The sequence below is a fragment of the Panulirus ornatus genome, chromosome 43 (genome assembly GCF_036320965.1).
Source record: "Panulirus ornatus isolate Po-2019 chromosome 43, ASM3632096v1, whole genome shotgun sequence".
Classification (NCBI taxonomy): domain Eukaryota; kingdom Metazoa; phylum Arthropoda; class Malacostraca; order Decapoda; family Palinuridae; genus Panulirus; species Panulirus ornatus.
In genome coordinates, this window is record NC_092266.1 from 17838015 (window position 1) to 17851145 (window position 13131).

The 13131-nt window shown below is 40.2% G+C and overlaps 1 protein-coding gene across 48 annotated transcripts in view; it reads left to right on the forward strand.

Annotated features, from left to right (window-relative positions):
* Window positions 1-13131, forward strand: part of slo (calcium-activated potassium channel slo) — a 1069848-nt gene that overhangs the window by 1023291 nt on the left and 33426 nt on the right. For all 48 annotated transcript variants that reach the window (XM_071687050.1, XM_071687052.1, XM_071687045.1 and 45 more), the window contains one exon: window positions 4354-4466. In XM_071687050.1, coding sequence (XP_071543151.1) covers window positions 4354-4466 — 113 coding nt within the window. The remainder of the gene's footprint in view (window positions 1-4353; window positions 4467-13131) is intronic.

The window sequence follows — 13131 nt, forward strand, 5'->3', positions numbered from 1 at the left end:
TGATGAGTATTCCTGAGAGATTATATGGGAGGGTATTGATTGAGAGGGTGAAGGAATGTACAGAGCATCAGACTGGGGAAGAGCAGTGTGGTTTCAGACGTGGTTGAGGTTGTGTGGATCAGGTGTTTCCTTTGAAGAATATATGTGAGAAATACTTAGAAAAGCAAATGGATTTGTATGTAGCATTTATGGATCTGGAGAAGGCATATGATAGAGTTGATAGAGATGCTCTGTGAAAAGTGTTGAGAATATATGGTGTGGGAGGCAAGTTGTTAAAAGCAGTGAAGTTTTTATCGAGGATGTAAAGCATATGTACGTGAACTAAGAGAGGAAAGTAATTGGTTCTCAGCGAATGTAGGTTTGCGGCAGGGGTGTGTGATGTCTCCATGGTTATTTGATTTGTTTATGGATGGGGTTGTTAGGGAGGTGAATGCGAGGGTTTTGGAAAGAGGGGCAAGTATGCAGTCTGTTGTGGATGAGAGAGCTTGGGAAGTGAGTCAGTTGTTGTTCACTGATGATACAGCGCTGGTGGCTGATTCATGTGAGAAACTGCAGAAGCTGGTGACTGAGTTTGGTAAAGTGGTTTTAAGAAGAAAGCTGAGAGTAAATGTGAATAAGAGCAAGGTTATTAGGTACAGTAGGGTTGAGAGACAAGTCAGTTGGGAGGTAAGTTTGAAAGGAGAAAATCTGGAGGAAGTGAAGTGTTTTAGATATCTGGGAGTGGATTTAGCAATGGATGGAACCATGGAAGTGGAAGTGAATCATAGGGTGAGGGAGGGGACAAAAGTTCCAGGAGCGTTGAAGAATGTGTGGAAGTCAAGAACATTATCTTGAAAAGCAAAAACGGGTATGTTTGAAGGAATAGTGGTTCCAACAATGTTATATGGTTGCAAGGCGTGGGCTGTGGATAGAGTTGTGCAGACGAGGGTGGATGTGCTGGAAATGAGATGTTTGAGGACTATATGTGGTGTGAGGTGGTTTGATCGAGTAAGTAATGATAGGGTAAGAGAGATGTGTGGTAATAAAAAGAGTGTGGTTGAGAGAGCAGAAGAGGGTGTTTTGAAATGGTTTGGTCACATGGAGAGAATGAGTGAGGAAAGATTGACCAAGTGGATATATGTGTCAGAGGTGGAGGGAACGAGGAAAAGTGGGAGACCAAATTGGAGGTGAAAAGATGGAGTGAAAATGATTTTGAGTGATCGGGGCCTGAACATGCAGGAGGGTGTAAGGCATGCACGGAATAGAGTGAATTAGAACGATGTGGTATACTGGGGTCGACATGCTGTCGATGGATTGAACCAGGGCATGTGAAGCGTCTGGGGTAAACCTTGGAAAGTTCTGTGGGGCCTGGATGTGGAAAGGGAGCTGTGGTTTTGGTGCATTATTACATGACAGCTAGAGACTGAGTGTGAACGAATGTGGCCTTTGTTGTCTTTTCTTAGCACTACCTCGCACACATGAGGGGGAAGGGGGTTGTTATTTCATGTGTGGTGGTATGGCGATGGGAATAAATAAAGGCAGACTATGAATTATATACATGTGTATATATGTATATGTCGGTGTGTGTATATATATGTATACGTTGAGATGTATAGGTATGTATATTTGCGTGTGTGAATATATGTATATATATATATATATATATATATATATATATATATATATATATATATATATATATATATATATATATATATATATATATATACACACATATATATATATATATATATATATATATATATATATATATATATATATATATATATATATATATATATATATATATATCCCGCGTTATCGAGGTAGTGCAAGGAAACAGACAAAAGAATGGCCCAACCCACTCACATGCATATATATATATATATATATATATATATATATATATATATATATATATATATATATATATATATATATATATACATATATATATATATATATATATATATATATATATATATATATATATATATATATATATTTTTTTTTTTTTTTTTTTCTGTCTCCCGCTGTATATATATATATATATATATATATATATATATATATATATATATATATATATATATATATATATATATATACATACACACACATCCACACACAGCACATAAACATACCTATACATCTCAACGTATGCATACATATTCACACACAGACATATACATATTTACACATGTACATAAGTTATACTGTCTGCCCTTATTCATTTCCGTCGCCACCCCGCCACATATGAAATGAAAACCCCCTCCCCCCGCATGTGCAGGAGGTAGCACCAGAAAAAGACAACAAAGGCCACATTTGTTCACACTCAGTCTCTAGCTGTCATGTATAATGCATCAAAACCACAGCTTCCTTTCCACATCCAGGCCCCACAGAACTTTCCATGGTTTACCCCAGACTCTTCACATGCCCTGGTTCAATCCATTGACAGCATGTTGACCCCAGTATACTACATCGTTTCAGTCACTCTATTCCGTGCACGCCTTACACCCTCCTGCATGTTCAGGCCCCAATCACTCAAAATCTTTTTCACTCCATCTTTCCACCTCCAATTTGGTCTCCCACCTCTCCTCGTTCCCTCCACCTCTGACACACATATCCTCTTTGTCAATCTTTCCTCACTAATTCTCTCCATGTGACCAAACCATTTCAAAACACCCTCTTTTGTTCTCTCAACCACACTCTTTTTATTAACACACATCTCTCTTACCCTTTCATTACTTACTCGATCAAACCACCTCACACCACATATTGTCCTCAAACATTTCATTTCCAGCACATCCACCCTCCTCCGCATAACTCTATTTACAGCTCACTCCTCGCAACCATATAACATTGTTGGAACCACTCTTCCTTCAAACATATTCATTTTTGCTTTCTAAGAAAACATTCTCGACTTCCACACATTTTTCAACACTCCCAGAACCTTTGCCCCCTCCCCCACCCTATGATTCACTTCAGCTTCCATGGTTCCATCCGCTACCAAATCCACTCCCAGATATCTAAAACAATTCACTTCCTCCAGTTTTTCCCATTCAGACATACTTCCCAATTGATTTGTCCCTCAACCCTACTGTACCTAATAACCCTGCTGTTATTCACATTTACTCTCAGCTTTCTTCTTTCACACACTTTACCAAACTCAGTGACCAGCTTCTGCAGTTTCTCACATGAATCAGCCACAAGCGCTGTATCATCAGCGAACAACAACTGACTCACTTCCCAAACCCTCTCATCCACAACACACTGCATACTTGCCCCTCATTGCCATTCATTGTACATCTCATATGCTCTGCATGATTAGTATATCATGAAAAAATTTCAGAGATAAGAAATGTAGTTTAATTCACTCCTGCTAGAACTGACGTATGAATGATAGTCAATAAATATATCTTTCCATGTCATGAAAACAAAAAGAAATAAAGTGCTGTTTAACTTTATATTTTGGGTTTAGTTTTCTGGGAGTCTTCATAGCTTTAGGGCATAATGAATCACTTTGGTATGATTATCAGGCTTGCTTTTTCAAGTGAGAAAATATTAAGTTTTACAGTCTTTTTGCCTTGATAATTACTGAAATGAGCTTTTTTCATGTTTTAAAGAAAACAGCTTGCACTTTACAGATGCAGTCATATCTGGAATTGTTGAAAAGGATTTACAGAATCAAGCCTTGAATGCCCTTTACTTACCAGTGCAGTAAGAGTAAAGAGTCCAGTCACAATTGTCAGCTTAACAATACCATGAAACACTTGAATGAGAGCTAGTTCTGTGGCCACTGCTGGCACTGAATGGGGTAGAGGGAAGGTAACAAAATCATATATTAGCAATAAATATTTTAGAGGGGAAAATTGAAAAATATGAATGCTTTTCACAGTATATTAGGTTTATGTAAATTGTGATTATTTGGATATGAAAGGAAGTGCTTAGTGCATTTTATGAAAAGATTTCATCCTACACTTGGCATTAGCAGATCATAAGGCCAGTTAAATTGAGACTCATATCAGTGACACCTTCCATGCTTCCAATACCTGTCTTGCAGGTCTGGACTGCAATTAATGCAATAAACATAAATCACAACTACGTGGCTGGTTTTCATACCGAGACATAAGAATTTATTACTTCTAAGAGAAGACCTTTGTTTAATAAGGAAATCTTTTCAGATACTAAATTTGCTTACCTTGCATCTTAATGATACTTGTTACCGTTATATATTTATGTAGATTTTCCTCTCTCTAATTCGGTGGTTGCTCCAATTATCTGTAAAATCACAAGATATGATATTCATGTTCAGTAATATATCAGCTATGTGAAATTACCATACCACCAATATGTTTTTTCATCAAATTACAGACATACTTCAATCAGAATGCCCTTACACTCATACGCTCCCTTATCACTGGTGGAGCCACTCCTGAACTGGAGCTCATCCTTGCTGAAGGTGCAGGGCTTCGAGGGGGTTACAGGTGAGTGTGGTACCTTGTTTTATCTGCAGCTTTATTCAGTTTTACTTGGCAGTCAGTTTTGCATGTCAGCTGATATTTGGTTAGTCTTAGTGCCCATTACACTATACCAATTGCACTTTTACTGATTTTGTTGTTTGCTAAAAGTACCTCATGTAATCCATTAAAGAAATGAAACAATATATGAAAGTGTTGTCACACTCTGATGACAAGTACCCATCATTGTGTCTGTTGTCTGAGACATATGGAGGTAGCTGTATCAGTTTCTTGTGTAACTACTCTTATCAGAAGATGCCTAGAGTCCCAAATTGATTTCAGTCGTTCACAGTCATATAATGTCATCTTCATCCCTACCACCCATTACAACTTTGTCTCAAAAACAGTAAAATTAATTTCAGTTATGATTTATGACTGAGTCCATCAACATGCATGAATTAAAAAGAATGAAAATGATCACAAAGCTAGAGAATTGATACAAAGGTTTACCTCTCATTCTCCTTCTATAAGGCCTTTGTGGTGGATGGTGTGAAATGTTATAAACATGAATTGTGAGCAATACGAAGGAGTCTCATTATATTATGGTTTGTCATATTAAAGCTGCTTTGTACTGAAATTTGTGTTATGAATCTCACAATTTGTTCACATGGCATGAAATTGACCTGAAACCAGAAAAACCATCCTGCCACTAGCTCAGGGATACATGAAGATTGTAAATTGGAGCAACCTTTGGATTGAATAATCATGTATAGAATGCAGATAAACTGGAGCAAATAATAAGAATTAGTGTTGAAGGACAAAGTCAGAGAAAACGATCCTGATATAGCTAGAGTAATGTAAACCAAATCCACTGAGGAGGGGAGGTTAAGAGGACTGCATATTAATAAGGAGGGACAGGGAGGATTAAGGGAGAATGGGACTGACTTTCATAATAAGATACAGCATTAGACCCTAGGGCCTATAAATGGTTGCCCTTTCAAGCACTACATATGGAAAGAATAACTCGAGGAAAGTGGAACGTAATTGTGGGGATACCTGAAAACCCACCAAGAAATTACAGTGATCCATATCAATAGTTTATCTGATATAGTGAGAATGACAAAGGAAGCACTGGTACTTCCGCTCCATAGTGAAAATGGAGGATTTTAACCATGCAAAAATATACTGGGAGAATTTAGATTTGTAGCAAGGTAGAGAGACAAGGGGATGATTTTATTGAATATAAACAGGAAAATTTCCTACACCAGCATATCACTCAGCATGTGAGAGTCAGAGGGACTGACACACCATCACTGCTAGACCTTGTCTTCATACATTGTACTATAGGAGTCAGATATATCCAGTAAGATGCAGAGGTTTCTTGCCTGCCATGGATTTACCTACCATGGTTTTTAGTATACATGTATTTAACAGTGTATGCCATTTTACAAACAGTGGCACAAAGTTTTGAGTATCCACAGTTTTCCATGGCACCCCCAAAATTTTATCTGTTCATTGGGTGAGTGTTTTGGGGCCATAGGTCTGCTAGAAATCCCTCAAAGTCAGGCTTCTCTTCAGGTTTTTGCAGCAACTTGTTCAGCCATGTCAAAGCAAGTTCACAGAAAAAGAATCCCAGGCATCAGCCCTACTGAAAATAGCATCCTTGATGCTGTAGTTCAACAGGATGCTGCTTAGCAACCATAAACACTCAACACCTACACAGTGAAAAAAAGATTATCCCAATACAGTCTCACCTCAACATGCTTGGCACTCAATTCTTTACAAGAGGACTTGACCCTTCCCATCCAAACTACTCAGTAATTAACCACCAGCCCCCAATTAAAAATAAAAAGCTAACCCTTACCTCACACCTCTGTAATCTATACTTACAGATACCCCCACCTGCAGCATATAGGATATTGTCAAAATGAATAAACACCAGAAAAACCCAGTGAGCACTAAACAGATACTTTCCCAACTTAATCTTAAACTCCAGCCCTCCAAACATACAGCCATCAGATACCACACTGACCAGACAAACACAGGTCACACTATCCCACTTTTGTTGTGAACATCACCCACCACTACAACATTGCAAACACCATATCAACATATCCTTCATTCCAACAATGAAACTGTCATAAAGGAGACACTGAGCACTTACTACTTAATTGCCTAGAACTTTCTGCACATCGCAAGACAACACATTTTGACCTGTGGTCCCAACCAGTGGATGTGGTCAGCTTTCTGAGTGCTACAAAAGACTCATAAGGATATGAGACTTCTAGGGAAGGAAGGTAAGGTATGCACATATTTTTTTTCATATTTGATTGCTGTTTTCCACGTGAGTGAGGTAGCTCCAAGAATAGACAAAGAAAGGCCACATCCACTCACATACATTCTCTAGCTCTCATGTGTAATGCACAAAAACTACAGCTCTCTCTCCTCTCTCTCTCTCTCTCTCTCTCTCTCTCTCTCTCTCTCTCTCTCTCTCTCTCTCTCTCTCTCTCTCTCTCTCTCTCTCTCTCTCTCTCTCTCTAAGATGCAAAGCTGCAGGTTTGGATGGTATTGCAGTCGAATGTATCATAAAAGGGGGTGACTGTGTTGTCGACTGGTTGGTGAGGATATTTAACATATACATGGCTCATGGTGAAGTGCCTGAGGATTGGCGGAATATATGCATAGTGCCATTGTACAAAGGCAAATGGGATAAAGGTGAGTGTTCAAATTACAGAGGTATAAGTTTGTTGAGTATTCCTGGCAAATTTTATGGGAGGGTATTGATTGAGAGAGTGAAGGCATGTACAGAACATTAGATTGGGGAAGAGCAGTGTGGTTTCAGAAGTGGTAGAGGATGTGTGGATCAGGTGTTTGCTTTGAAGAATGTATGTGAGAAATACTTAGAAAAGCAAATGGATTTGTATGTAGCATTTATGGATCTGGAGAAGGCATATGATAGAGTGATAGAGATGCTCTGTGGAAGATATTAAGAATATATGGTGAGGGAGGCAAGTTGCTAGAAGCAGTGAAAAGATTTTATCAAGGATGTAAGGTATCACACACCCCTACCACAGACCGACATTCACTGGAAACCAGTCATTCTTCCTACTCGTACACATGCCGTACATCGTTGATAAAAACTTTTCACTGCTTCCAACAGCTTACCTCCCACACCATTTATTCTTAAGACATTCCAAAAAGCGTCTCTTGGGATAGGAAAGAAAGAATGCTGTCCACGTATTCCTTGCATGTAGCAAAAGACAGCTAAGAGGGGGAGGAGCTGGTGGCTAGAAATCCACTCTTCCTGTATTGCTTTCCAAAAGCAGGAACAAAGCAAGGAACCAAGTGAGGAAATTTCCCCCTAAGAGTCCAAGGCTCTGTCATCTGTTCTGGAAACTACCTTAATCACGCTGGAAAACGCGAGCATACGCGGAAAGGAATGTGTATATTATATATGACATATATTATACATGACATATATTATACATAATTCATACTGTCTACCTTTATTCATTCCCATCGCCACCCCACCACACATGAAATAACAACCCCCTTCCCCCTCATGTGCGCGAGGTAGTGCTAGGAAAAGACAACAAAGGCCACATTCGTTCACACTCAGTCTATAGCTGTCACGTAATAATGCACCGAAACCACAGCTCCCTTTCCACATCCACGCCCCACAGAACTTTCCATGGTTTACCCCAGACGCTTCACATGCCCTGGTTCAATCCATTGACAGCATGTTGACCCCAGTATACCACATTGTTCTAATTTACTCTATTCCTTGCACACCTTTCACCCTCCTTCATGTTCAGGCCCCAATCACTCAAAATCCTTTTCACTCCATCTTTCCACCTCCAATTTGGTCTCCCACTTCTCCTTGTTCCCTCTACCTCTGACACATATATCCTCTTTGTCAATCTTTCATTACTCATTCTCTCCATGTGACCAAACCATTTCAAAACACCCTCTTCTGCTCTCTCAACCACACTCTTCTTATTACCACACATCTCTCTTACCCTATTATTACTTACTCAATCAAATCACCTCACACCACATATTGTCCTCAAACATCTCATTTCCAGCACATCCACCCTCCTGCGCACAACTCTATCCATAGCCCATGCCTCGCAACCATATAACATTGTTGGAACCACTATTACTTCAAACATACCCATTTTTGCTTTCCGAGATAATGTTCTCGACTTCCACACATTCTTCAACGCTTCCAGAACTTTCACCCCCTCCCCCACCCTATGATTCACTTCTGTCCATGGTTCCATCCACTGCCAAATCCACTCCCAGATATCTAAAACACTTCACTTCCTCCAGTTTTTCTCCATTCAAACTTACCTCCCAATTGACTTGTCCCCCAACTCTACTGTACCTAATAACCTTGCTCTTATTCACGCACCCCTGCCGCAAACCTACATTCACTGAGAACCAATCACTTTCCTCTCTTCCTACACATACACATGCCTTACATCCTTGATAAAAACTTTTCACTGTTTAACACACACACACACACACACACACACACACATATATATATATATATATATATATATATATATATATCTTTCTTTCAAACTATTCGCCATTTCCCGCATCAGCGAGGTAGCATTAAGAACAGAGGACTGGGCCTTTGAGGGAACACCCTCACCTGGCCCCCTTCTCTGTTCCTTCTTTTGGAAAATTAAAAAAAAAAACGAGAGGGGAGGATTTCCAGCCACCCGCTCCCTCCCCTTTTAGTCGCCTTCTACGACATGCAGGGAATACGTGGGAAGTATTCTTTCTCCCCTATCCCCAGGGATTATATATATATATATATATATATATATATATATATATATATATATATATATATATATATATATATATATATATATTATCCCTGGGGATAGGGGATTAAGAATACTTCCTTCGTATTCCCTGCGTGTCGTAGAAGGCGACTAAAAGGGGAGGGAGCGGGTGGCTGGAAATCCTCCCCTCTCGTTTTTTTTTTTAATTTTCCAAAAGAAGGAACAGAGAAGGGGGCCAGGTGAGGGTGTTCCCTCAAAGGCCCAGTCCTCTGTTCTTAATGCTACCTCGCTAACGCGGGAAATGGCAAATAGTTTAAAAGAAAGAAAGAATATGTATATATATATAATGAGTATTTTGAAGGTTTGTTGAATGTGTCTGATGACAGAGTGGCAGATATAGGGTGTTTTGGTCGAGGTGGTGTGCAAAGTGAGAGGGTTAGGGAAAATGATTTGGTAAACAGAGAAGAGGTAGTAAAAGCTTTGCGGAAGATGAAAGCCGGCAAGGCAGCAGGTTTGGATGGTATTGCAGTGGAATTTATTAAAAAAGGGGGTGACTGTATTGTTGACTGGTTGGTAAGGTTATTTAATGTATGTATGACTCATGGTGAGGTGCCTGAGGATTGGCGGAATGCTTGCATAGTGCCATTGTACAAAGGCAAAGGGGATAAGAGTTCGGTTGTTTCCGAACAGAACACATAGCCAGCTGAAAGCATTTTACCGAACCGACTGTACAACACGGAGTTATATGAATACGAATAAAGTGTATATGAACGCGCACCTTCATAGAACATACAAAGCTCCATCAGCCAGGATCGAACCTGGGACCCCTTGTGCAAGAGGCAGGCATGCTAACCGCTAGGCTAAGGGACTGTATAATAGGAAACAACTATTCGAAATACTAACCAATAGACCCCGTTGCTCACCATAGTGAGACGAAGGGTATTCGAGTACTTAGTATTTCGAATAGTTGTTTCCTATTATACAGTCCCTTAGCCTAGCGGTTAGCATGCCTGCCTCTTGCACAAGGGGTCCCAGGTTCGATCCTGGCTGATGGAGCTTTGTATGTTCTATGAAGGTGCGCGTTCATATACACTTTATTCGTATATATATATATATATATATATATATATATATATATATATATTTAGGGAAGCAGTGATGGCTTGCGCAAAAGATGCTTGTGGCATGAGAAAGGTGGGAGGAGTGCAGATTAGAGATGGTAGTGAGTGGTGGGATGAAAATGTAAGATTGTTAATGAAAGAGAAGATAGAGGCGTTTAGATGATTTTTGCAGGGAAGTAGTGTGAATGACTGGGAGATGTATAAAAGATAGAGGCAGGAGGTCAAGAGAAAGGTGCAAGAGGTGAAAAAGAGGGCAAATGAGAGTTGGGGTGAGAGAATATCATTAAATCTTTGGGAGGAAAGGTTGACAAAGAGGATATGTGCGTCATAGGTGGAGGGAATGAGGAGAAAAGGGAGACCGAATTGGAGGTTGAAAGATGGAGTTAAAGAGATTTTGAGTGATCTGGGCTTGAACATGCAGGAGGGTTAAAGGCATGCAAAGAATAGATTGAATTGGAACGATGTGGTGTACCGGGGTCAATGTGCTGTCAATGGATTGAACCAGGGCTTGTGAGGCATCTAGAGTAAAACATACACATCCACACACATATGTGTATACCTATACATCTCAACTTATACATATATATATACACACACAGACACATACATATATACACATGTACATAATTCATACTGTCTGCCCTTATTCATTCCCGTCGCCACCCTGCCACACATCAAATGCAAACCCCCTCCCTTCGCATTTGTGCGAGGTAGCGCTAGGAAAAGATAACAAAGGCCACATTCGTTCACACTCAGTCTCTAGCTGTCATGTATAATGCACCAAAACTACAGCTCCCTTTCCACATCCAGGCCCCACATTCAGACGCTTCACATTCCCTGGTTCAATCCATTGACAGCATGTCGACCCTGGTATACCACATCGTTCCAGTTCACTCTATTCCTTGCACGCCTTTCACCCTTCTGCATGCTCAGGCCTCGATCACTCAAAATCTTTTTCGCTTTATCTTTCCGCCTCCAATTTGGTCTCCCACTTCTCGTTCCCTCCACCTCTGACACATATATCCTCTTTATCAATCTTTTCTCACTCATTCTCTCCATGTGACCAAACCATTTCAAAGCACCTTCTTCTGCTCTCTCAACCACACTCTTTTTACCACATTTCTCTCTTACCCTTTCATTACTTACTCAGTCAAACCACCTAACACCACATATTGTCCTCAAACATGTCATTTCCAGCACATCCACCCTCCCAACTCTATCTATACCCCACGCCTCACTGTTCCTTCAAACCTACCAATTTTTGCTTTCCAAGAGAAAGTTCTCGTCTTCCACACAGTTTTCAGCACTCCCAGAAGTTTCGCCCCCTACCCCACCCTATGATTCACTTCACTTCCATGGTTCCATCTGCTGCCAGATCCACTCCCAGATATCTAAAACACTTTACTTCCTCCAGTTTTTCTCCATTCAAACTTACCTCCCAATTGACTTGACCCTCAACCCTACTGTACCTAATAACCTTACTCTTATTCACATTTAGTCTCAACTTTCTTCTTTCACACACTTTATCAACCTCAGTCACCAGCTTTTATAGTTTCTCACATGAATCAGCCACCAGTGCTGTATCATCAGCGAACAACAACTGACTCACTTCCCAAGCTCTCTCATCCACATCAGACTGCATATTTGCCCCTCTTTCCAGAACTCTTGCGTTCACCTCCCTAACAACCCGATCCATAAACAAATTAAACAACCATGGAGACATCACACACCCCTGCCGCAAACCAACATTCACTGAGAACCAATCACTTTCCTCTCTTCCTACACGTACACATGCTTTACATCCTCGATAAAAACTTTGCACTGCTTCTAACAACTTGCCTCCCACACCATATATTCTTAATACCTTCCACAGAGCATCTCTATCAACTCTATCATATGCCTTCTTCAGATCCATAAATGCTACATACAAATCCATTTGCTTTTCTAAGTATTTCTCACATACATTCTTCAAAGCAAACACCTGATCCACACATCCTCTACCACTTCTGAAACCACACTGCTCTTCCCCAATCTGATGCTCTGTACATGCCTTCACCCTCTCAATCAATACCCTACCAGGAATACTCAACAGACTTATACCTCTGTAATTTGAGCACTCACTCTTATCCCCTTTGCCTTTGTACAATGGCACTATGCATGCATTCCGCCAATCCTCAGGCACTTCACCATGAATCATACATACATTAAATAACCTTACCAACCAGTCAACAATACAGTCACCCCCTTTTTTAATAAATTCCACTGCAATACCATCCACACCTGCTGCCTTGCCGGCTTTCATCTTCCGCAAAGCTTTTACTACCTCTTCTCTGTTTACCAAATCATTTTCCCTAACCCTCTCACTTTGCACACCACCTCAACCAAAACACCCTGTATCTGCCACTCTATCATCAAATACATTCAACAAACCTTCAAAATACTCACTCCATCTCCTTCTCACATTACCACTACTTGTTATCACCTCCCCATTTGCCCCGGGGGCTTCACTGAAGTTCCCATTTGCTCCCTTGTCTTATGCACTTTATTTACCTCCTTCCAAAACATCTTTTTATTCTCCCTAGAATTTAATGATACTCTCTCACCCCAACTCTCATTTGCCCTCTTTTTCACCTGTTTCATCTTTCTCTTGACCTCCTGCCTCTTTCTTTTATACATCTCCTGCCTCTTTCTTTTATACATCTCCCACTCATTTGTATTTTTTCCCTGCAAAAATCGTCCAAATGCCTCTCTCTTCTCTTTCACTAATAA